Source organism: Boleophthalmus pectinirostris, unplaced genomic scaffold, assembly GCF_026225935.1.
Source record: "Boleophthalmus pectinirostris isolate CB_2022bp ecotype Guang Dong unplaced genomic scaffold, ASM2622593v1 HiC_scaffold_15, whole genome shotgun sequence".
NCBI classification, from domain to species: Eukaryota; Metazoa; Chordata; class Actinopteri; order Gobiiformes; family Gobiidae; genus Boleophthalmus; species Boleophthalmus pectinirostris.
The window spans coordinates 33,820,870-33,847,791 of record NW_026571070.1 but is presented as its reverse complement, the minus strand read 5'-3'; the positions used below and the strand labels follow the sequence as shown (position 1 = coordinate 33,847,791).

The 26,922-nt window shown below is 43.9% G+C and overlaps 1 protein-coding gene across 5 annotated transcripts in view; it reads right to left on the bottom strand.

Annotated features, from left to right (window-relative positions):
• The window catches only part of arhgap12b (Rho GTPase activating protein 12b), a 110,820-nt gene that overhangs the window by 70,747 nt on the left and 13,151 nt on the right, over positions 1–26,922 (bottom strand). For all 5 annotated transcript variants that reach the window (XM_055150897.1, XM_020940755.2, XM_055150898.1 and 2 more), the window contains exon 2: positions 18,452–19,237. In XM_055150897.1, the coding sequence (XP_055006872.1) occupies positions 18,452–19,237 (786 nt within the window). The remainder of the gene's footprint in view (positions 1–18,451; positions 19,238–26,922) is intronic.

The following is a 26,922-nucleotide window of genomic DNA, read 5'->3' as shown; positions in this document are numbered from 1 at the left end:
TCGATTAATCATTAATGTTTTTATATTAAAATGATCATCATTATTATTTCTATCTGCACACTAATCTGCAGAAATAAATTCAACTTTACAACATATAAACCGTAACCACTCTAGAGCCACATCAGCCCGTTTGACATTATAATGTGTTTAATTCAGTTTTGCGCAACTCTCACAGAAACAAAACTTAAAACCGCATCGCTAATTTGCATAAACTAAGCGAAGATAAAACTACAGCTCTTGTGTCGCTGATGCGGTTCAACTTCTGTTGGATTAAAAGACATGACTCAGGTGAATACAGGTTAGTGTGACCAGATTTACATTTGTCAAAACCAGGACACCGTACAGGGGGAGGGAGGTGGGGCCTCATAATCGACATTGCTCTACTCTCACCTGGCAAAACCTTTTCCCACTGAACACCGAAATATATGTGCACATGGCCTCACACTTGTCCCGACCGGAACAAAAAGCGTGGAATTTCTTGTCCAAGTCATCGTTAAATACACATTTGCGTTGCAGACTGACCGACTGTTTGTGTCTCGCTCCTTCTGATGCAGAGAGACACATGTCCGGACCCCTGTTTGGTCACACTACACACAGCAACCTACATTTGGTTTGTCGATTAAAATGAACGTAATAGATGAAATTCTTAATGATCAATTATCGATTAATCGACTATTCATGCCCATCCCTACTCTTGAGTAAAATATCTGGCTACTGTACCACCTCTGCTTCTAAAACCAACAAGTTTTCCCTGTACTCTGCCTGAGGGACATGTTGGACAAAAGAAACACTAATCCACATCCACAGAACAGATCCTGGTGTAAAGGTTAACCAGGAATGTCCCACACAACACTCTAATCCACACATGTAAGAAGATTGCATTGTGCCGTGTTCCAGAGAGAGGGGGGCCGCTCCTGACCATAAGCCCCTCTCGGACGCTCGGTCTGGGCAGGGGGGGCTTAGGCAGGACCCCCTCGCTCACATGATTACAGCGCTGGAGGGATGGCTCTTCTCTGGGTAATCCACCGAGAGCAGAGCGGGGCGTCACAGCTTTCACCCGGTCGCCCTCCTGTCCCCCCACCCGCACCACACGAGCTTACACCCCGGCACCCAAACAACAGACCGGGCAGGACGGGAGGGCATCAGGAGCTTACAGGATGGGCTACACTTCGTCACGGTTTATCGAGAAGATCTGAGTTTTCACCTGTCATCTTGAAACCCGGCGTGATTACAAAGACAAGGAGAGCTTAAAGAGAGCAACAAAAATGTGGTGTGGGTTAAGGATTTGCCACCAACCATCTCCATTAAAAAAAGAGTCTTGATTAATCTGATACCATTTGATTTTATGGTATTAAAGTGGGACTAAACACCTAAACTCCGCCCACAGTCACATTTAAACAGAGCTACGAATCTGGGCAGTATCAGGAGGTATAAGGAACACTGGGATTGGTCAAATAGGTATCCACACTTTAGACTCCGCCCCCACAGACAGGTGTTTGTATCAGAAACACCTGTCTGTAATCAGGGCAGTGCTGTGTGATGTCACCAACTACCTGAAATTACAGAGGTCACTGAAGGCAGCACACACCCTTTTCTTCTACGTTTTTGAACACAAAGCTGCAGTTTTAGAAAGTTTGTACTAAAATTGTTAGAGATGCACCGATACCACTTCTTGAAAACCGATACAAATACAATTATACTCATTTCCGTACTTGCTGATACCGAGTACCAATATCGATACTTTAACCCCCACCCCCATGAACATACAATGACAATAAATGGAAATGCAGATTTTATTTTTACTCTCTGATCATTACAAAATTTGATGAATTTGAGCCAACTTAGCAAAAAGCCAGGGTTATTGACTCGATGTCATGAACCATTACCTGAGGTGAGTTTCTACAGCATCGAACAATTTGGCCATCACATCTGTGGTGTAGCGTCGAGTAGCTCGTATCTGAACTCTAGAACATCTGTAAGACGCTGAAACCCAATATCGTCGACGACTGAAAGTGGCTGCTCATCCAGCGCAGTGTAGTGTGTAGGGGTGTGGAAAAATATTGAAATATTGATATATCATATTGTTTAATGTGATGATACAGTATCAATATCAGGGACTGCTGTATTGATATATCAAGAGTATTTTTTGGTATATTTTACAAAATTATTTTGTTACAGTGCTAAGTTTTGTTGCTTGTTTAGAGGAAGGAAACTCATTTATGCAACACATTTGACATTTTCACTGTTTGTTGATGATTAAAATGTGTTTCATATGAACTTTAACAAAGACTTTTAGTATCACAGACATGATTTAGCCTTTATTTTTTATTGAATCGTATCGAATTTATTTGAAATATATTGTATTGAACCAAAAGTTCACTGTATCAAGATATGTATTGTATTGTGGCCTGTGTATCGAGGTTTGTATCATATCGTATTGGCAACTTCTTAATGATACCCAGTCCTAGTAGTGGATAAGTGCCTCAGTTATTTTTGTTGCGCGAGTCTTTGGACATTTTCTCTCGCTTCTTGAAAACTTTGGTTAAAATTGGCTGTTGACAGCTCGTGCTGCTTTGGTGAACTCTGTGTACTTATCACTGTGGCGTGTCTTCAAATGTTTGATTAAAGTGCTTGTATTAAATGAGGTGTTTTCCCTTCCACCTCGACACTTTGGCACTACATCATTTGCAATTCGCATCACTCCTGTGGCCCTCCCTAATACTAAAATACTTCCAAACTGTTGTGTGTCTGTGTGTTGTTGTTGTTGTTGTGATTGAGTATTATTTGTGCATGAGGAGCTGTGTTTTCTGACTCTTTGTCTCCCCCTGGACATTGAAGTTGGCAGAACAACAAATAGCCTCCTGAACATGACCAGTGATGTTGTGTAGTGTCATGTAACAGTGGTATCTGTGCGTGGTATCAATAAATGTTTAACGAGTACGAGTATATTAAGGAAGCAGTATCGGTATCGGCGCATCCCTAAAAAGCACTCGGAACAGTAGATAATGCTATTCAAACGTCACGAATACAGTTTAGTAAGAAAAAGGTTGATTTAGTGATTAGTTCCACTTTAAAGCCATTTCCACGGACACAAGACACAGGTCAGATCTGTGGAAAAGTGACCCCGCTCACAGCCAGAAAGCATGTGTTTCCATTGTAATTGTGAGCACCTGTCAAACACCTGTCATTGAATAAATACAATACAAAGTGGTTTAATTCTTTCCTCTGCAGTGGAAAGTTGTGGGACAATGGGGCTTCTGACCGGTCACCTGAGCTGTTAGTGACCACAGCACAGAGAGGGCGAGGACAGACCTGTGCTCTGGAACTATTCTGAGACCGCTCATATTACACCTGATGAGAGCTATTGATCAACCAAGCAGCCCCCATACAATACAAACAAACACACACACGCACACACACTACAAACACACACATCTTTTAGTGAATTCATCAAAACAGTGAAGTAGATATGAGGACAGAGTAGAGTTACCAAACATGTGACAGAGGGTCTACACTCCAGGGCACATGTGGAAATCAACTTTTCAAATCAATAACAGAGACAGTAATGGAGGTGCATTATGTCATTATGTCATACATATAGTTTGACACTGACTGCACTGCTGGGGACAACAGTGCTGTGTGTGGATGTGTGTGTCAAGTGATCAAAGCCCACAGAGGAGCACACTGCCACTGTGTCCCCGTCAGAGAAAAGAAGACAAAAGCCTAATGACATGTCCAAACTGTCTCATTATGAGTGAAAAGAAGACAACACACAACACACACACACAACACACAACACACAACACACAACACACAACACACCTCCATAGACAATCACACTCACACTGACCCTCTGCGGAACCAGGCTCTGAGCAATCACCACAGTAACAGCGCGAGTGTCGTCACCACGGTAACAGCGCGAGTGTCGTCACCACGGTAACAGCGCGAGTGTCGTCACCACGGTAACAGCGCGAGTGTCGTCACCACGTAACAATGCGAGTGTGATCACCACCTCAGCGCAGACAGTTAATGTATTATGGGTAATCACCGCGGTAACAGGACAGGACAGACACAGAAATGATGCAGGTGTAATCGTCATGGTAACAGCACAGACAGAGCTGATGCATGTTGTGATCACCATGGTAACAGCACAGACAGAGCTGATGCAGGTGTAATCGCCAGGGTAACAGAACCAAGCTGATGCTGAGGCCCACGCGCTGTCAAACGCTCTGTCCTCCCACACACAAACACACACATACAAACACACACACACATACAAACATCAGCAGCTCACGTCACCACACTAACAGGAAGATAAAACAGGTTATACTGTTTAAAAGGAACAATCTGCAGTTTGTAGTTTTACTGGTTTAAAAAGTTACCACAATCACATCTGAACCTGTGTCCCCAGAGCTTTAACCTGCAGATACAGACACATCTAAGTGTCTCATTCTCACTTTATGGACAGATCATGCCTTATGTGAAGTTCAGACCCTCCAGAAGTCCCTCCCTGAGCTGCAGAGGCTGCACTAGCACAGATGTATACATAATGACAGGCTGCAGGTGCTGGAGTTTAGGTTTTATTTTTAATAAGCATTTCTTCTGCTGGTCCTATAAATGCAACTTTTAAAAAAATAATGATACCTGCTGATCTAATTTTAGTATCAGTTAGAATCCGATTTTTGATACTTTTGACAACCCTTCTTCACATAAATCCAAAATTAAGGTAAGCTCATAGTCCCTGTTGGTCCATGCGCAGTGCGTGAAACAAATCCCCGTGTAAGCAGAGTGTGCGCCCCAGTGCTCCTCTGCGCTGTGTTCAGGGCTAATGGGACAAACCAGCGGCGGATAAAACACACACACACACACACAGGACACAAACACCAGAGCGTCGACTGGACTCAGCAGCCGTGTTCAGAAAGTCTGCGCTGGCTAACCTGAGAGAGGCTAATGCCGCTGGTCGCCGCGGGAGACAACAGAGCAGCAGCTGTCGGAAAGACTCTGCACCAGTTATGTAAGAGAAGAGTGAGAGAAAGGGAAAGAGAGGGAGAGAGAGATGAGAGGGAAGGAGAGAGGGGACGAGGAGAGAGAGACAAAGAAAGATAACAGACTGAGGGAGAAAGAGACGGAGGGAGAGAGGGACAGACAGAACTCAGTCAACATCCTCAAAGCCACGGTTCATGTAGCAGCTAAAAGCATCGCTCACACACGGCCCACACGTGCTCACATCACACACACATACACATAACACATATCACACACACATATTACACATATCACACACACACATACACATACACACAGACACATAAGAGGGGACAGCTGCTGTTCCGTCACTCCTCTGATTAAAATGTTACAGAGGAGGAGAGGAGGAGGAGAGTTGTGAGCACAGGAGCTGTCATTTAAGATCATTTAAATGTCATTAGGGGTGTGAAAAAATATTGAAATATCGATGATCCTTGTTTAATGTGATGATACAGTATCGATATCGTGGGCTGCTGTACTCATATATAATCGCCAAAAGTATTTTTAGATATATTTTACAAAATTTGTTTTATGTAAGAGCCAAAATTGTGCTGACAACTTCACTGTTTTGAGTAAAATGGGTGTTTTTCCTGTTAACTTTGTACAAACTTAGCAGACTTTTGGTATCACAGCAACGATTTAGACTTTTTTACACTGAACTGTACTGAATCGATTGTGAAATATATCGTATCGAATCGTACTGTATCGTGGCCTCTGTATCAAGGTATGTATCATATCAGCAACAGCTTAACAATATCCAGCCCCAAATGTCATAGTTAAAGTTTTTTCTTCACTGGACTCTGATCATGTTCAAACTCTGGAGAATCAAATTGTACATTTGACTTTCAGACACACAAAAACATTTTAAAAAGCATGTGCACACACTTTCACTTTGACAAAACCTACTACTACACTCACAACTGACTCATCCAAGTTTCCAAGTCTCATTCTTAGTACATGGACAGACCAGGCGTCATGTGAAAGCTGGCAACCTCCACAACTCCCTCCCTGAGCTGCAGACGCTGCACTAGCACTGATGTAAATATCGTATTTTTCAGAATATAAATCGCTCTTTTTTCATGGTTTGGTTATTTCCTGCGACTTATACTCAGGCGCGACTTACAAATTAAAATATATAATTTCACATGTTCATTATTATCACACTGAAGCGGTGAGAGGTTCTAGTCTTGTGTGTGAGTATCTGCTGCTCCTGTTCCTCCTGTACCACTGTCACTTCACTCTACTGCGCATGTCTCCTGCAGAAAGAGCCTCTGTCCTGTCTGTATCATGTCAGTCGATTGCACCATTAAATTGTTCAGTGTTACAGAAGTAACATTGAAACAAACTTATAAAGACAACTGAGAAGACTGAACACAAATGCCCAAAACTGAACACAAATGCCAAAAAGAAAATCTGATTTTGCAGATTACAAGCTGCAAGTCGTGAAATCTGCAGCTGAAAACAGTAATCGAGCAGCAGAAAGAAAGTTTGGCGTGAGCGAGAAACTTGTGAGAGACTGGAGCAAAACAGAGGATACTCTAACTTGGGAAAGTTTGGTAAACTTTCTGTTGTTTATGCTACAGTTATTTGTTCAAAAGTGACGTTAACAGTCTATTGTTCTCTGTTCTATTGTTATTATATACTTTATTATTACTTTCAACATGAAATATCAGTTCTTGGTCTCTGACTTTATAAAGTAAATTTCCCTCCAAAAGTGTGACTTACACTCCGGAGCGACTTATAGTCTGGAAAATATGGTATAATGATTGGTTGCAGGTGCTGGGGTTTAGGTAGTGAGACAGGTCCAGTAGTTTGCCCTTTGTGTCGGCTCAGCTCACATCAGCACACACACACACGCACGCACACACACACACACACACACACACACACGCACACACACGCACGCACACACACACACACACACACACTGGCAGAGAGGTGCAGGAGGAACCAGCCCAGAGACAGGAGGAAGAGAAACTGCAGCAGAGACAGAGACAGGAATGCACCGAGCTGCTTTCAAATGACTCAAGCCCATTGACTGGATCTCTCTTCTCTCTTTCTCTCCGTTTCTGTCTTTCTCCTCCCTCTCCTCCCTCTCCTCACCCTCTCTCTCCCTCTCTCCTGCACTGTACAGAGTGGTAGTGAGCAGTGCAGTGCAGGAATGTGAACTATGCGTTGGAAAACAAGCCGGGCCTCCCTCTCTCCCTCCCTCCCTCTTTCTCCCTCTTTCTCTCTCTTCCTCTCTCTGTCTGAGGACTTTGCACCGAGGCAGACTTTCGGGGCAGGAGATGGACTCTGACAGCACCCGGCCTTATGTAACAGGCAGGGGCAACAGACAGGGACAACGTACAGGGACAACACTGCAAAAAAGTACAAAAATACAGGAAGTAGCGCTGAGCTGTAAAACAGACTCCCTCTCCCCGTGTCATCACCATGGAAAACTCCATCCAGAATGTAGAGACCATTTATTTGTTTGACTGACAATGAAAAACTTGAAAAAATATTATAAAATGTGAAAAAGTGTTGTCATGTATAGTCTAATCCTAACTACTGTGTAATCTAGACAGGTTTATAGGCCTGTGTTTACATTTTGGTTGCTAGGTAACAGTTATGGAGTTATTTACATATGTCATATTTGCCGCCCACCCAGTAACTTTGCTAAATTCTTCTTAAATATAATGATGTTGATTGTGTAAAAGTAAAATGCACTTTAATGCCCTACAGTGGAACTTTCCAGACAAAGTAATAGGATTCCACACAACAAGTTCCACAGTGTACACTAAATGTAACTAAATTCTCTACTACTCTAGTTTGTGCAGAGATGTGTACTGTAAACTTGAGTACTTCTCATGCTCGTAGCCTCATGGTCATGTGACTGCTCTGTACAGTCCTTTTTTGGAACAATGAGCACATTCTGGAGCTGTGGGAGCGAGCGGGGCCATAATGGAGCGTTTGACTGGCCCAAAATAGCAGGTGTAGCCCGCAGAGCGCATGGGGCTGTGGTGGTCGGCCTCTGGAGCCTGGAGCCTGTGAAGCCTGTGAAGCCTGGAGCCACAGAGAGCTTCAGGAGCCCGCCCCCCCACACACACCCACTCCCAGCTCTCCACTGGGCCTGATGTGCTGAGCCTTTGCTCTGTTGCACAAGAGGGTAAACACACAAGAGCCCGGTACTAAAAAACTGAAAAAAGAACTGCACAGATTAACAGGGAAGCTACAAAGTGCATTGGTTTCAAAAGAGAAATCCAAGAAATTGGTCCATTATTTATTTGTAGTAGTAAAGGTTAGAAGGGTTATCTACAAAAATGACTTTGTGCAGCTTTCTACTATATTATAATGTTTTTCAAAATCATGCCTGAAGAGGTTTTAGAGTCATGCATGTTTGAGTAATCTTTGACCTCTGACAGGCCCGAGTTGGAGTTAGCTGTAGTGTCAGTGCAGTAGGTGAAAGAGGTTTTATTGTTTACTTCTTTTCTTGGCCATAGGGCCAAGAAAGGGGAGGGGTCCTAATAGGACCTGAGGGTCAGGAAATCAGAGGAGTATAATACAGACAGGTTACTTTTTATAGAAAAAGTCAGGCCCCAAGGTGAAAAAAAGTTAAGAGCCCGTGTTCTATGAGGTATTCACGACTATAGTCATCACATTACAATCAAGAACGCTCAGAGCAGTCAACTTAACATTATGAGTAATCAACGATTTTAAACAAAGTGAGTGTTTTATTTTTGTCAACAGTCTCGTCAGGAACTGTAACACGTCTTGATGAACATTCCTGCATTCTTACATGACACGCACACCGTCTCAGGCCTCACTGTGAATGACACTGCAGATGTCAGACTCATCATGGCCGACAGATGTTTGCTTCGTCTCACTGTTCTTTTCACAGAGCAGTAAAAGCCCTTCTCCAGCAGCAGCTGTTCCTCCATCATGACCTCACATCCTGTGGTCTGCTCATGTCATCAGAGGACACGGCCTGTGCAGACGTGGAGCTGTCGAGCGCAAACGTGGAGCTGCCAGCGCAAACGTGGAGCAGGATGCACAGACGTGGAGCAGGTGAGCGCAGATGTAGAGCAGGATGTGCAGACATGGAACTGCCCGCACAGATGTTGAGCGGCCAAGCGCACACGTGGAGCAGGCGAGCGCAGACGTTGAGCAACTCGCGCAGACGTGGAGCAACTCGCGCAGACGTGGAGCAACTCGCGCAGACGTGGAGCAACTCGCGCAGACGTGGAGCAACTCGCGCAGACGTGGAGCAACTCGCGCAGACGTGGAGCAACTCGCGCAGACGTGGAGCAGGCGAGCGCAACAGTTACCATACACACTTCTTTTACATGCATTTTGACTTTTGACACACTTACCCTTTAACAATCATTATAGAATTAGATCATTAGACGTTTTTCGCATCAGCAGCTCCAGAGCAGGTTCCTGATCACGTGTTACTGTGGCCCCTGATCCTCTGAGGGCCTCTGGGCTCTGATACACGTGTGACGGGCAGAGGGAGATGGAGCTGTACTTTTCTGACACTGGATTCTCTGAGACAGACGTGATGAGGTGAAGTGAAGCACAAACCTGACATTTACGGCTGAAAACACGAGAGGCCGATTGTGAGGAGAGCCACAGAGCACAGTACCAAGCACTACAGTCACTACAGTCGCTACAGCTACTACAACCACTACAACCACTACAACCACTACAACCACTAGAACTACTAGAACTACTACAGCCACTACAGCAGGTCCATCTGTGCTGTCTGCTGTGGATCTACAGGGACTGCTCCTCAAAGAGTTTACAAGTTGCTAGAGTGGTTATAAGGCGAAGTAAGATGATTTGGGAAAAATATCAACTTGTGACTATGTGATAATCTCGCGGCATTTTTAGCCTAATATTAAACAATTGAATAAAAATTAACTTCTGTAGAATCCTAGAATTTAGTAGAAGACAGATATTTTTGCTGTGGCCTTTGTGGAGGAACAGAAGTGAAGACTGAAGTGAAAATCATCTGTGGAGTAACAGGTCTGACAAACAGAGTCTCTCTCTTTCTCTTTCCCCCAATCTCCTTTTGCTTCCTCTATCTCAATATCACTCTCTCAATCTCCCCCTCTCTCCACCCCTCCTCTCTCTCTTTCTCCCCCTTCTCTCTCTCTTCCCTCTCTCTCTTTCTCTCTCTCCACCCCTCCCCTCTGTCTTTCTTTCTCCATCTCTCTCCACCCCTCCGTTTCTCACCCCTTAACCCCCTCTTTCTTCCCTGTTTCTCTTTCTCCACCCCTCTCCTCTCTCTCTCTCTTCATCTCTCTCTCTCTCTCTCTCAAAGACAGGGGGTGGGGGGATGTCTCCACCTGCTGAGCCCTGTGTTCCTGTCTGCTCCTTATCCTCCATCACACACACACACACACACACACACTCTCTCTCATGGCGACTGTTTGAATCTGGCCGAACATGACAAGAAGGACATTTCCTCCAAAAGGTTACTCAGCAGAGGGAGTTTATGCTTTTGTCGTGATTTGATTCTCTGTTACATTTGTACCACGTTTAGAAATATTAAAGGTGCATTGTGTAACTTTTTGTTTGATGGTCTGCCACCTGCTTGTTTCTATGGAGATGTCATTGTTCTGCCTGGAATGTTCCACAGTGTGACATTAAACAGCTCTACATTAGAATTTCATTTCAGAGCAAGTGTCAGAGCACATACACTAGTATAAACACATGGACCAACATGGACCTACTGCACCACTGAGCATCACACACATAAGAACACATGGGAACAGAAAAGAAAGTACCATTTAATCTTAAAAATCATTGTCTAAAGAAACTGTATTTTTATTATCATTAGCTGTTTTTAAGTTGGTCAGAAAGATGCCGGAGCTGGTTCTCATACCAGTGAACTGGGAACTGACAGTGCTGACCGCTGAATGACCCGCGTTCAAACTACTTAAGTGAATTCATGATGCGTCACCGACAAAGGGTGTGGATTTGCCACCAGATAAAAACAAGGCCATACGAAATAATCATCATGGACACAGCGAGCATTTGTACTCATGCAAATCATTATCTACGCCAAGCTCTGCTACAACATCTGCTGTGGAGAAGGAGGCATCCAAAGATGGAAACTTACCAGGCAAACACGGATAGAGCAAATATTTGGTCGCTGACCACTGCACAATCTTCTTGTCACTTGATTTCTCCACCATATTCCAAAAACATTTTGTTTGTTTATTTTACCGCGTGACCTGGATGAACCTGCTGACATCGACTGCATCATCACGATTCGCTTGGAAAAAACTTGGTTACCGTTGGGAACCAACATTTCGGTTTCTGAATGTTCTGATTTTCGGAGTCAGACAAAACGAACATGTCAGTGGATTCAAGATTAAATGCGGGAACTGGCACAGATCTTTGTTGGCCTGGAAATGCTAATTGTGGTATCGGAATCTGTATTGAGTCTGTTCCTTAGTATAGAAATAGAGTTGTTAGTATGGTGACAACACAAACACAACACTGGCTAATCAAGGACTACAGCTCGACTCATTTGAGTGAAATTTCAATTGAATCAGTATTGAAACCTGTTAGCATGCAGTCTTCCTCACTTCCCCTGACGCGCACACACACACACACACACACACACACACAGGCCCCCCATGGCTGCACACACGACTGACCTAGTTTCCATCCACTCCTCCCTCCCTTCCTCCTTTCCTCCCTCTCCCTTTGTCACTGCAAACAGAGGAGAGCAGAACAAAGGGCAGATCATGGGGAGAGTGGAGAGAGGAGGAGAGGACCCTGATGTCTGCCACAGCGTCCCCACACACACTGCCTCTCCTCTGGGCTTCCATCTGAGCGGACCTCCACACCTCCAGACTGGACCAGAAACTTCACACACACACTTTGGATCAGAAGAAGGATGTTTAAAGAGGTGGTATAATAATGAACTGTCTCAAATGTTACAACACTGTTCCCTCATCATAAACATGCCTGAACAATTCTCCATAAATATATAAAATCATGATACAAAACACAACTCAAATACCTCCTCTTGAATGAAACTATGAACCAATACATGGAGAACTTTTGAACTTTGGATCTTCATTGGCAGATGTCAACGTCTAAAAATGTCCAACTAATTGTTCATCATGTAAAATAAAACAGAGCCTGATCCACTCACATGTATAAAGCTGGTTTGGGGTTTTCTTTCACTTGGGCACAGGAGAGTAATACTGCATATGTTTATGTACTGTACCGAGGTCTGTCACGATAAATAATATAGACTTATCTTTCAATATGTGAGAGCTGAACAGTCAGTTTTGGGCCTCTATATGTATAATGAGTACCTTTTCTTTGTAAAAGTGGTGAGATTTGTTGTAATACAAGGAGATCTGAGCTGCAGAGGGTTGAGTAAGTGACTTCTGTGGCTAATTATTGACAAAGAAAAGTACATTCTGTTTGTTATGTGGTACAGCTCATGTGTTTTAATGAGACGGTTTATTTCACTGGGAATATTCTGCTTCACTGTTATTGTGTCAGTCACATAAAGCAGTTTCAGTATTATTGTTTATCATTGACGCACCGATACCAATACTGATACCATGGCCTCAAGTATCATACCTGATATCAGATGATACTAAAGCAGAAACTGAAAACAGCATCCAATTTCTTTACACACAAAAGAGCGTATGGATGACATTTAACGTTGTAACTTATTTAAATAATACAATTACAAGCTCACAGAACACAAGTTCAATATTGCAATGTGTTTTAGTAAATTGTATTATGGCCAAACCTCCTCAGGGGGGCGCCAGTCATAAAAACTGTTGTTGTATCTTTAGTAGGGTTGGGCATTCGATGAAATTTTCTTAATCGATCGTCGGAAGAATTAACGTTCGATTATCGATTAATAATTTTTATATTAAAATGATCATCATTATTATTACTATCTGCACTAATCTGCATAAATAAATTCAACTTTACGACATATAAACCGTAACGACTCTAGAGCCACATCAGCTGTTTGACATTATCATGTGTTTAATTCAGTTTTGCGCAACTTTCACAGAAACGAAACTTAAAACCGCATCGCTAATTTGCATAAACTAAGCGAAGATAAAACTACAGCTCTTGTGTCGCTGATGTGGTTCAGCTTCTGTCGGATTAAAAGACATGACTCAGGTGAATACAGGTTAGTGTGACCAGATTTGCATTTGTCAAAACCAGGACACCGTACGGGGGGAGGGAGGTGGGGCCTCGTCATCCACATTGAGCGACTCTCACCTGGTAAAACTTTTTCCCACTGGACACCGAAACATATGTGCTGCTTTATCCACTGTGCACATGGACTCACACTTGTCCCAAACGCAACGGAAAGCGTGGAATTTCTTGTACAAATCATCGTTAAATACACATTTGTGCTTCGGTACGTTGCAGACTGACCGAATGTTTGTGTCTCGCTCCTTCTGATGCAGAGACACATGTACACACCTGTTTGGTCACGACACACAGCAACCTACATTCGGTTTGTCGAATAAAAATTAACGTAATCGATGAAATTCTTAATGATCAATTATCGATTAATTGACTAATCATGCCCATCTCTAATCTTTAGGCAAGGCACTTCACCCACATTGCCTAGTATGAAAGTGGTGTGCGTGAGTGATGATGGGGTCAAAGATGGTGCAGATTTGGAGCCTTGCTTTTGTCAGTCTGTCCCAGGGCAGCTGTGGCTACAATAGGAACTTATCACTAGCCCAGCACTCCCGCAGGAGGCCCGTGGGACCCGATGCAAAACGTGTCCCGGCGCAGGACACATTTTGAAAGCTCATTTCAGGAGCAGACGGGTGAGATGATAAACTACAGTCTCACAAACTAAATCTGAGTGTAAAGTAAAATATACAAATGATTCAAGTTTGCCAGTCATACATCATTTGTGCTGGATATCTGATTTGGCATTAATAAAAACATTTTAACCAGCCTAAACTTGAGGATATGATCTAATCTCGTGCACATTTTAAACAATTCCTTTCCGCTTCTCTGTGTTTGATAGAGCTTAAGAAAGTGAACGTCCCCAACTTGGTGGATTTGTGGGAGGGAGCAGGACAAAATATCGCAGATGTGGACAAAAAAGGGAATGAATATCACAATTCTTTGCAGGTGGAGGCAGGAGACCTCTGCTTATCACCACAGAGTGTGTGAGCGAGTGACTGAATAATGCACCAAACTGTAAAGCATCTTTGAACATCTGGAAAAGCACTGTGTAAGCCTACTACTGCTACTACTACTACTGCTACTGCTACTGCTACTGCTACTGCTACTGCTGCTACTGCTACTGCTACTGCTGCTACTACTGCTACTACTACTACTGCTACTGCTACTGCTACTGCTACTGCTACTGCTACTGCTACTGCTACTGCTACTGCTACTGCTACTGCTACTGCTACTGCTACTACTGCTACTGCTACTACTACTGCTACTACTACTACTACTACTACTACTACTACTACTACTACTACTACTACTACTACTACTACTACTACTACTACTATTACTACTACTATTACTATTACTATTACTACTACTATTACTCCTCCTCCTCCTCCTCATAATATTACTACACAAATTTATAGACCAAAATGAGATATCGACTGAACCGATATCTTGGGGCCGATATCCAATCAATCAAAATTTTATTCATATTCGATACCAGTATCATATGGTTACATCCCTATTGTTCATTGCAGTATATTTTTTGAGCAATATATGAAGCTTCAAAATGTGAAACCATGACAGCCTGGTGTATATAAATATGTAAAATGTTTGTTACTGTTTTTAGCCTCATTTAAAGTGCTTCACTCCCCCACACAGTCGCTGCAGAGGCTGTGGTGTGAGGACCGCATTGGCCCATTAGCCCACACAGCGTTAGCCCGGGAGCTCTGAGCACATTTAGGCTTTAATGATCCTGTTAAAGCCGCAGCATCTGTCCTGACCACAGACAGGAGCCTCTGCACTGACAGGAGCGCTTTAATGAGCACCTGCCACCTCTGCTGCAGGTGCGTCCTGACAGGAGACACCTGCAGTGAGCATCAGTGCACAGGCTCATTATAGGCCTGGGCAATATGTTAAAAGGCCCATATATATATATATATATAAAACACAATTATTTTTCCTATTTTTCCTGAAGTTGTGTTTTGTTTCATTCACAAGTTTAACACACAAAGCCTGCAAGAAGCAGGGAGCAGAAAACACTCTGCTCCACCTTGTGATGTCATGTGATAATAAAGAAAGTGCTCCACTGTGTTTTTAAACTCCACACATCTTCATGGGAATCATTTGGATAATCAGATCTGGAATCGACCATCTTTACTCAACTAAGGGGAAAAGGAGATGTTAACATGAAAACCACCAAGACATGACATCACAAGGTGGAAGAACAGACTAATAATACAGAGTTACTCAAACATGTGAATGAAACAAAACAAGTACATTTTGTGTAAAACAGGTCCTTTAAACACGTATTTGAAACATAATTAAACTACAAGAAATGATAAAATAATGTCATAAAATATTCTAGAATCATATGCAGCCAGAGACTCTTTCTCTTTCAGCCACTACTACCTCTGGTTCAAATCAGCTGAGTTCAGGAAACATAAAAGACCCATTTGGCTACTACTTTTTATATCACCTTCATTAGATGCAGTAAATTCCAAGACTAACCAACGTTTGCGATTTCCTCCTTTCACACAAACACCTGACTCATTGTTTAGTCAAAGAAAGAAAAAAAAATAAACTATTGTGTCTAAACGTAGGTTCAAATACGACTTCTGAGAACTTCCATTCGAATCCTTTTAGCATATGCATGAGCCAGAGGAACATGACCGCATTTGGAAATATTTACTGGAAATAACAGATCCAGACTCATAGCAGATAAAAAAACAGACCCAGCCACAAAATCACACGGCAAGTTATTAAAAGAAGCAAAACCTTCCACATGTTTGATTTAAAGGAACTGGATGTAAAATTTTGATATGAAATTCAAATCAAAGCTAATTTATTCTTAATGACAGAAACACTGAACATGATGGACCAGTTGTTTGTTATAATTTGGTGTTTTAGTTCCAATCAGACAGCAGAATGAGCCACACATGAGAATCTCATTTGGTGTGCCAGTTTCGATTCTAAAAGGTCTCACAACCTAAACCACAGCACCTGCAGCCAAGCATGAATCAGTGAGTGAGTACTGAGCTGGAGTTCTGAGAAATGATCTGTGTATTTTGCCTGAGCAGCCGGTCTCTTCTACATAGTCTCTATTCACGCTTACGTCACAAACCAGGAAGACATTTGGAAACATGCGATGAAAACTTCATTTGGGATCTGTTCGCGGTAATGAGTATGACACAGTCTAGGAAAAATGAGAAAATGTCCCAGGTTACTTGATCTCCATGTCATTGTAGTGTTCCTTTATGTTCAGCTAATCAACAATTCCAACCATACCTCAGTTTTCATCATTTTCCCACTGACACACAACTCTGAGTGCACTGGGTACATGTGATGAGAAGAGATGAGGTCAAATTCCAGATGATTCCAAACAGCACATACGTCTGCAGTCTTCATTTTACCACTGATCACATTTACCGTATTTTCCGGGCTATTAATCGCTCTGGATTATAAGGTGCACATCATCATGCGTCATTAAATGGTCTATTTTCAAGCTTTTTTCACAAATAAACCACACCGAACTTTAAAGGAAACCCAACAGTGTGATGGGTGAGTGGTTTTGTTTGTTTGTGGTGTTCACGGTGACTCTGGGCTTTGTTCAGTTGTGGCGTGTAGGGAGGGTGCTGTCTGGGACCAACGGATTGTCGGCGTGTTCACAGTGACTCAGTTGTTCAGTTGTGTCTAGAAGTGGCACATTGCACTCGCTTTTTCGGTTCGTTCCTCCGTCCCGTTCCTCGTCGGCGTGATGAGTGTGTCTGTGGGCATTTTTCGCTGCTCCGTGTGTGTTTGCGTGCGCTGCTGGTGGTGCACCTTTGTAGTTTACTGAAGTCGTGCTGCGAGTGGATTCATGTATAGGGTGCTCTTGGATTGCGGGGCACACGGTCGTTTTTTTGACAGTGTTGGGAGAGTTACTTTTAAAATGTTTTCCCCTACAGATTACAGATTACATACCCCAAAATGTAGTTTGTAACTGAATCCATTAAATTACTTGAAGTGAGTAACGTAATCTGAATACTTTGGATTAACTGATATTGTCATGATTTTTAAAACTACATGAATGTACCAACCACATCCTGAACATTCTTGTTTGTTCTCTTCAAAAGTCTCCATGAACAGACTTTTGTTTTACTGTAGAGAAGAAAAAACAAAGATGTTAAATCTGCTAAAAGACCAAAAAAGAAAGTCCAGTCTTTCCTTAACCAGATTAAAAACTATTATTGATAGAGAAATGATTTTTATATGAGGTCACTGCTGCTTTAAATTATGCCCACCCTACTGTTAGTGTCATATTGTTTAGACCTGGTTTAATCCTGGTTTAGACCTGGTTTAGACCTGGTTTAGCCCAAAATGTGAAAACAGTAAAATACCACCGTGTAATCCATTTATTTCAACAAAGTAACTGTAATCCAATTACCACCCACTGAAACAGTAACTGTAACTGAATACAGTTCCTCATAATTTGTACTCTGATTACGTAACTCCCGTACATGTAATCTGTTACTCCCCAACACTGTTTTTTGTTGGGGTTGGAGGCTTAAGGGCGCGACCTATAGCCCGGAAAATACGGTACTTCAGTGGGTTTGATCACAGCGATCACGGCGAGCCCAGTGTCGGGAACTACACTGGACGTTGCCATCGCATGTTTCCAAACGTCTTCCTGGTTTGTGACGTAAGCGTAAATGGAGCCTGTTCTGTTTGAATCTAGAAGGGAGCGGAGTTGGACCACAGAGCGTGAATGTCCGTCCAAACTTTTGACGGCCCAACCACACCCGCTCATTTGTATCACATGTCTCTCATATTCTTGCATCATTTGGAACATAATATCACTTTTTACCTGAGATAAATAAGAGTTTGGTGCTTCGATTGTTGAAATCTGTGCAGTTTCTGTTGTTTTTCCCTGTTTTACCCATGAGCTACCACGTTTATTTTGCCATGAAAGGACCATTAGTTAATCCACCTGACAATCACACCCTCTGAATCCATGGAGACAGATTATGGCTCCAGATCCACTCATCTTTGTAAAGCTTTGTCAGAGCGTACAGTTATGGCTGGTCAGGTAATGTCCACATAACGAGAAAGAGGACACATCCAAACTTTCTCTATCTGCAGGTTAAGGCACTGGTAACTCAGGTTCTGTTCTGATCGTAGTAACTTTTCAGTCAAACAGTCAAAGAGCAGTCTACATACACTTCCTTTAAATAACCCAGCAGTATTTTGACTCTAGTCTCCTTACCTGCATGTGCTCCGTGCTGCTGCTGCTCAGCTCGTCTCCAGACTCGGAGTCGTGGCGTAGGGCGTGAGGGGACGGGGCACAGGGCGACGCCGCCTGGTCGCTGTCCGGGCTGCGGCTGTGGGCGGGGCCTCTGAGCGGGGGAGAGTCCGAGCGCGTCCTCTGCAGAGCATTCAGGTGGTGGTTGTTGTTATTGTGAAGAAGCACCAGCTCCGCCACCACTTTGCAATGCTGAGGACTGCCCAGGGGCTGGTGGGGCGGGTTGTTGGGTGGTTGGTTGCTGTGGGTCTGGTTGTTGGGGTTCTGGTTGGGGTCGCGGTGCAGGGCTGGAGGCGTGACCCGGTCGGACGAGGGCGAGGGCGTGGAGGAGGGGGGCGGCCGTCCGAAGCTGGTCATCTCGGGCTGGGGTCTGTTGAGGTTCTCGTCTGACGCTCTGCAGATCTCCAGCACGGAGGGTTTGGCTCTCACTGAGGGCTTGAGGGGGGGGAGCAGCGCCCGCCGCACTTCCCTAACGTATTGCGCCGGCACGTAGAAGGTCTTGGTGCCCTCATCCCGCCGCACCTGCCACCAGTCCTCGTTGGTTTTCTTGACGAGCAGGTAGCACTCCCCCTGCCGGATGGTGACGAGCTTATCCTTGGCTTTGTACTCGTAGTCGTACTCCACCTCGATGTACACCTGCCCCGGGGCCATGGGCGGTCCCTCCCGGTCGGCCATGTCTGCCCCCGACACAGAGCTTGACCTTTGACCCCGGCAGCTCAGTGGTGAGGGGTGGGGCTCCTCATGGCTGCACTGTGGAGAGAACACACACAGTTAGAGACAGGCCAAGAAGGCAGAGAGAAAAAGGCAGAATTAACTGTTAACATATTTAGATCACTGTGTTATGTTTTATTCTTTGGAAATTGAAAATGAAACTTCACCCAAAAACTACGTTGTCACTCCCCCTTCAGAGCACTAGCACAACACAACAATCAGAGTGCATCCCACTAATGAAACTACTGCACATTGAATCAGGTTTGTGAAGTCATTGTCAGATCAATCAATCATTGCATTTACATAGCACCTTTCAAGATCCCCAAAGCACATTACAGTTGATTATTCATTCATTCAACACTCAGTGGTGTAAACTACTACTGTAGCCACAGCTGCCCTGGGGCAGACTGACAGAAGCGAGGCTGCCTATCTGCGCCATCGGCCCCTCCGACCACCACCATCACTCACACACACACCACTTTCATACTAGGCAATGTGGGTGAAGTGCCTTGCCTAAGGACACAAAGACAGTTTTTTGCGACTGGCGCCCCCCTGTGGCACCTGAAATTCCCAGTGGTCTCCCATCCAAGTACTACCCAGGCCCGGCCCTGCTTATTGCATTGTGTACAATTTTGTATCATGTTTTTGTATATTTATGGAGAATTGTGGTGAGGAAGGATGGAGGACGTAGGCTTGTGGGAGGAGCATTGCACAGAATCTTACAGCTAATTATACATTAATTAAATTTAATTTAATTTAATTAAAAAGGGCCCAGGAGAGATCGCTAAATTATTCAAACATGCCTGGATGACATCTAAAAAATCATTTTTTGATGAAATGTATGTATTATTATGAATGTAATTAAATGGAATGTATGTAACCATAGCAACAGAATGTTACTGTGAGAAGTTCTTGTGATGTCATAAAGTACGCTTCTCCTGCTCGATGTATAAGTGTGACCAGAAATCACTCTTATCCAAATGTTAGACAGCTTTTAAGACAGCAAGACAGTCAACAAGACAGTCAACAAGACAGTCAACAAGACAGTCAACAAGACAGTCAACAAGACAGTCAACAAGACAGTCAACAAGACAGTCAACAAGACAGTCAACAAGACAGTCAACAAGACAGTCAACAAGACAGTCAACAAGACAGTCAACAAGACAGTCAACAAGACAGCCAGCTACTTCATATAGAGCCTTTTATTGACAATTAGCACAGTGTTCTACAGTGATCAGATGGCCAGCAAACCCGAGTTTAAGAGGAAGGAGCAAAACCCTGAGGCCCCTTTGCTGAATCGCAGAGAGCGAAGAAGGCAAGGGAGAGCCCAGCTCCAAGAGGCAGGCCAGACTTATCACCAGGACAACCTTCTGGTTCTACCTGAGGCCCCTGAGGCCCAGAAACAGGAGGAGAACCAAGCCTCCCAGGTAGATCTGTTACAGCAGATCCAAATGCTGAAAGCACAGCTAAGGCTGGAGCAGGAGGAAAGAGAGAAAGAGAAAGCTCTCCACGAACGCAGTCGTGTGTATGCGGAAAATCTCCAGAAACAAATACAACGACTGAAAAAGGAGAAGGCCAGTGCTTTCAGCAAACAAAAGGAGGAAGCTAGAATGGAGTTGCAGGAGGAGATCAAGAGACAGGCCAATGCCAACTCTTTCCTCAGAGGACAACTTGAACAAGTTAACCGTAAAGCTGAGGGGAAAGCTCAATATCTCCTAGATAATATTGCCAGGAAGGACGAGCAGGAGAAAGATCTAAGAGCCCAGATCACCGCCCTCACTCAAGAACTGGAGAAGGAGCAGGTGGAGAAACAGAACCTGGTGCATCTGGTGGCTGAACTGAAGTCCTCCCTGAACGAGAAGAAACAGGCCCCTGCCACAGCTGAGAGCAGAGCAGACGTTCTGGAAACATTCTGGAAAGAGAAGGAAGAGCTGATGGCAGAAGTGTCTGTATTAAGACGTGCCCTGACACAGGAGCAGAGAGCCAGTAAAAAGGCTCTGTGCCAACTGGAGCTACAGCAGTCAGTCAACAACGTCCTGACCATGGACGGGTCTACTCTCAAATTTGCCCTGGCAGAGAAACAGAGCTCTGTCAGAGAGCTCCAGGACCAACTGGAGGCGGTGGAGAGGAACAATCAGCTGCTGACCACAGAAGTGACCGGCCTGAGATCTGCCCTTATAGAGGAGCAGAAAAACCACCAACAGGTCCAGGCCAAACTTCAAACCCTGCAGGATGAGAAGAGGGGCCTGGAGTCTACTGTGGCCGCGCTGAGGTCCACTCTCACTGAAGAAAGACACTCTATTGGGGTATTGCGCTCCGGAGACAAAGATCAAATCATCACAGAGCAGAAGGCAAAGGCACACGCCCTAAACCAGAGTCTCCAAACAGAGAGAGTCACGTTTAAGGCAGTGATCGAGCAGTGCCATGCTGCTTATGCCTCTGTTCTGAGACAAAAAGACCAGCTGATACAGCAAGTGCGGGACACACACCAGGAGATGGAGAAACTGAGGGTTCAGCACAGATCTGAGCTGAGTGCTCTACAGGGCAGTGAGGAGCAAAAGAGAAACACCCTGCAAGAGAAAATCCAGGAGCTTTCAGCAGCTCTGACCTCCTCAGAGGAGATGAACTCGGCTCTGAAGAGACAGAACCAGGTGCTCCTGGACATCATGGAAACCAAGGAGGAGGAGGCGAAAGAGACCATCAGCCGACTGAAGAGGAGGAGGTGGTTCTCCTGTTTTACATAAACCACCTGTGCTTTATGTGCTAATTAATATCAATAAAAATATGACAGCACGATTATTTGGTGTGACAGCACGATTATTTGCCTTTCTTGTAAATGCACATTCAGATAATACTAAAGAACAACACATTTTCATCGATAATACATTTGTACATCTCCTTCAGTGACACAACTGTACTAACTGCAGCACTGATTCAACCACTGACACACACTTTGACCCTCTGATAGTCTAACAGAGATTTAAGAATACACAGAGAACGAGTCACAAGAGTGGCCATTATAATTAAGGAAGAAATGTTACATGTTTGTAGCAGTAACATCTCCATGGAGACAAGTATGTGGCAGACCCTCCACCAGAAAAGTTGCACAGTGCATCTTTAAGTCACAGTGCAGAAAAAAAAGTCCCACTAGTACAAAGAAAAGGTACACATGATAAATAGGAACAATAAGCTGATGTAGTATTTATCGTGACAGGCCTATTCTCAATCTCTGGAGAAGGAGTACAATACAAAGCTGTATTTTGTGATACAGCTCACCCACTGTAATTGTAAAACATTTAATTGACCAGAAGGACTGTGAAATGCTGTATGGCACTTTGGGATGAGAGCTGATTGACCAGTGTCGGAGGTCGACATTTGAAAAAGCTGAAATAAAGTTATGAATTTTTGGGCACATTCACAACTATGAAAACTGAGATGGATTTGTTAGCTGCTGAAGCCATCACCTGTTATTTTCCATATTTTTTGCTGTTGCTTTTATACAGTTGTTTACAGGGCCCCTGCTAATCATAGACATATCACAGTTCGGTCAGGCTGAGTGGCCCAAATTATGATCTATACAATAATGTCTGTATGAGCTTTTAATTAAAACTCGCTGCACAAAGCATCTTCAAAATAATCGTTTTATGAAGGCACGATACAATTTAAACTTGATTATGACTTCACCATAGAAAAATAAACCAGGCCAGTATAATGACACTTAATGGTCACCACACTTAAACTGTGACCCCAATCCACAGGCCCAACCCGCTCCCGCCCTGACGAAACCAACCACTAAGTGCCCAATCTGACCCACACGATGAGGCGGTAGGGCTTTAAAGTGCCTCCAGGTGAGCCTCACATGCAGCTCTGGGGTAAATGATCCTGGTGTAAGTGTATACACGAGGGTAACCCGACCAGGCCAACAACAGACAACATGACCCAGCACGCTGCACTCATCCTGGATGCAGCACCTCCACAGGGCCTACACTTCCACTGGAAAAAACAACACTATCTACAAGAGCTTAGCATGTGGAATGTGGGATTATGAACACATTTAAACACTGTAAACATGAACAAGGGGTTAGTCCGTCCTCCTAGGTATTCCTTTGCAAGACAGGGACAGATATTTTACACACATGTAAGGACATGTATATAATATATATGAAAGTACTATAATTTAATGTTTCAAACTGCATTGTATTGTCTAAATACAGAGTGTTTTATTGTCATCATGGTATCATGATCGGTACTGTATATCGAGTCGATTCCTTCTTATTGAAATCCTGTTTGAAATGTTAGTATAGTGGCAACACTTCTAATGAGCAAGATCCAGGGACAGATGTAGCAGAGGTCCTCAGGTGATGCAGTCCTTCACACAGATTGTCCTGGTCTTAGTAGTTCCAGGATGTGTCAAATGGAGAGAGCTGTTTCACCTGCAGTAATAATAAAGCTCAGTTTAAAATAACAGCAGCTTCAGCCTCTACAATTGAAACTATTCAGGGAGCAATTGAGGATGAAAATGTAGAGAATAAGAAGCAAGTCAATATTGTGAAGAACTTCAAATAATGAAATCAAAGTAATTCACTTGTAGAGGCAGCTCTTGAGACGTTGGCAGTGTGTTAGCTATTCAAAGCCTTTCAAAAGTCCACATACACCACCAGCTGATCCATCACATTTGTGACAAACCATCTGCACAACTTTTATTCTACTTCTTAACCCAGTGCTCTGCTCCTGCTCAGTACTATCAATGATACACATGTGCGGTTATGTGGCTGTTTCAGAGGCTACGGGCCTGTGTGTTACACAGGTTATAGGCCTATGGGTTCCATGGGCTGTGGGGCTATTGTCAGGCTTCCTCTGTGTGGGCCTTTACAAAGGCGCGCTTGTGAATGGGACAGAGGAGAGCTGTGACCTGCTGTGTCACATGACTGTGGTCACATGACTGTGGAGGAGGTGAGGACAGGAGCTCACGGAACATGAGCTGCTTTTACAGGTACAGTAAGGCCGCTTTAAAGAAATCAAAGATCAGTGGTCTCTCCTCCTCCACTACTGCTGCTGCTGCAGTGGGCTGTAGCTGTGAACCAGAACACTTGAGCCTGGGAGCAGGAAAACACTACAGTCAGACCATTAAGTCTATTATTCTTTTGTAGTGCAAATCAATGGACACGTTGCATCAAAGAGGTGAAATATTCAGGTTTTGGGGCGGTGGGCACAGAGCAAAAGCCTCCTCAGTTTAACCAGACTGTTTTTGTGTATTGTTGTGGATAGTTGCAGAGATTCTAACAATGAACATGTTGTTCTCATGTTAGGAACTCACACTAGCACAGCATCAGCACTGGTGTGCTTAGATATTTGTGCTGCCGGACAGAGGGCATGAAGGAGAGAGATGTGTTCTCTACATATAACCCGTGCGTGTAGAAGACTCATTAGCCACCCAGACACAGACAGAACGTGCAAACTCCACAAGACAGACCGCAGACCCAAAGCATTCCCCCTTTCATTTGTTGTGTCATATTTATCCGATTAGCTCCTCTTCTCCTCTCATGTTCCCTGTCCGGCTCCACAAATAGCCGCCGAGGGAGCCACTTCCTGGACGTGGTGGTGATGGGAGCAGGTGCTCAGGTCTGAACATGAGGCGGGCGCTATAAGCAGTGCTGTGTTATGTCATAGATATGCACAAACACAGACTGCAGCGGTCAATGACAGACGACCAGAATAGATGAGAAGATCTGAGGCGTCTGGAGTCACGGAGCAGAGAGGGGCCTACCAGGAGAACGTCACAACACGAGAATCTCAACATATGGTACTACAGACACGGGCTGTAGAAGACCAGAGACTGTATATAGAAATGGACATCGTAGCTAACCTGCCAGCCGCCATGTTCCAAATAAGAGCCTGTGATCAGTGTGCCTGGTCTTGTTTAGGAGTTACATTTTCAGCGAGAGAGTGACCAACTGAAAAACTGTTGGATAATTCTAGCTAAGGCTGTGCAATGAATTGAATTTTGATCATGATTTTAATTTGTGTGTCAAAGGATCTTCAAACTCATATAATAGAGTTGAAACGATAAAGCTTAAGAAAGTTTATTTTAGAATATTTTTTATATAAATAAGTATATTTAGTTTATGTTTTAAATAGAGATTGTAGTTTGAATAATTGTGATTTCAATATTGACCAAAAGAATCGTGCTAATGATTTTTTCCATAATCAAGCAGCCCTAATTCTAGCGAGTGTGACTGTTATTTTATGTGTGATAGACTTGTTTAAGAGCACAAAAGCAGCTTATAGTCAGATTGTGTTAAAACAAAGTTCACATCAAAGTAACAGAGCTTCAGACAGAGCAGTCCCCACAGTTAGCATCACACCCCCAAAGAACTTTGGTGCCATTAGCTGCAAAGTATCAACAGAACATGGCAACACAAAGTTACTGAATTTGAGTTTCAAAAATAAAAACTGGGACACTCTCGGTTTGTGGCGGTTGGTAAAAACACAATTGTGAAACATTTGTGCATAATTAAGGAAAATTGTTGTGCTCTTTGTCCATTCACGATGAACACGTGAGTCAGTATAGTCACATTTTCATTGTGTTTTGATCAATTTTAAGCAGCTTTTCTGTATTTTACCTCAACAAACGACAATGTATGCCTCTCTTTACTGTTGGCAGTAGACTGGTCAAAAATGGGAACATCTAGGACAGGGGTGCCCAATACATCGATCGCAATCTACGAGCTGATCACCAAGGTCGTGTGGGTAGATCGCCGTGTCTCGTCTCGGACTCGCGTTTGGACTCGGTCTTGTCTCTCACTCAAGGTCTGACACTCAACAAGTGTGATCATATTTCATTACGGCCGCTGCTGTTGGTAATAAACTTGTAGCGGGTGCAGGAGCGTGTGGGGCGTCTCAGTGCAGCCTGTGCGCTCATTTGAAACCCGCGGAGACTCTACGGCACATCACAAACACACACGCTCCCTATGCACGGCTCGTCTGCGACAGCGTGTGCCCTCGTGTACCAGCGTGCATCACAGGGCAGGTTCAACTTCCTAAACATCCTACCTGTCCATCTGCCTCACGTCAGCACGCCGCCCCTCGCCTTTTCACGCTCTCGCTCCTTCCTGCGTACAGCGAACACAAGCCCCTCCCACAGTGCGGCTGATTAGAAGAACAAGACCAAACGTGAAGCAAAAAACAGTCTAAATTTGTGTTCCAGTGTTGGCACAAAGCAGGTCTACAGCATAGAGCGGATCTACAGAACAGACCTACTGCCACATTTGGCTGAAGTTTGTCCAACAAAAGTGCACAAATGCATCTGTGTTTGTCACGATGTGTGTTTGGTTTGGTAAATGTGCAGAGGCTGGTAAATATCACTGCAAAACCAGAAAAGAATGAAACTCCAGTTTGGAACTTTAAAAAACAGGTTTAAAAATCTTCCTTCACTTTTTTCACAGTTTTGTGTAAAGTGCCAGAGGAAGTTCTCTTAAAGAAGAGGTTCTCAAACTGTGGGTGAGGGTCCAAAAAAGGGGCACAGAGTGTTTCAGTGCAGTTTGTTTGGCTTTGTATTAGGTAGATCAATTTGACTTGGTCATTTTGTAAGTAGCTCACATGCTGAAAAAGTATGAGCAACCCTGATCTAGGACATTTCTTGTATAAAACTGGGACAAATCAGTGGTTTTGTATAAATCTGCTGGGACAGGGGACACAGGCTCAAAACTGGGACTGTCTTGGGT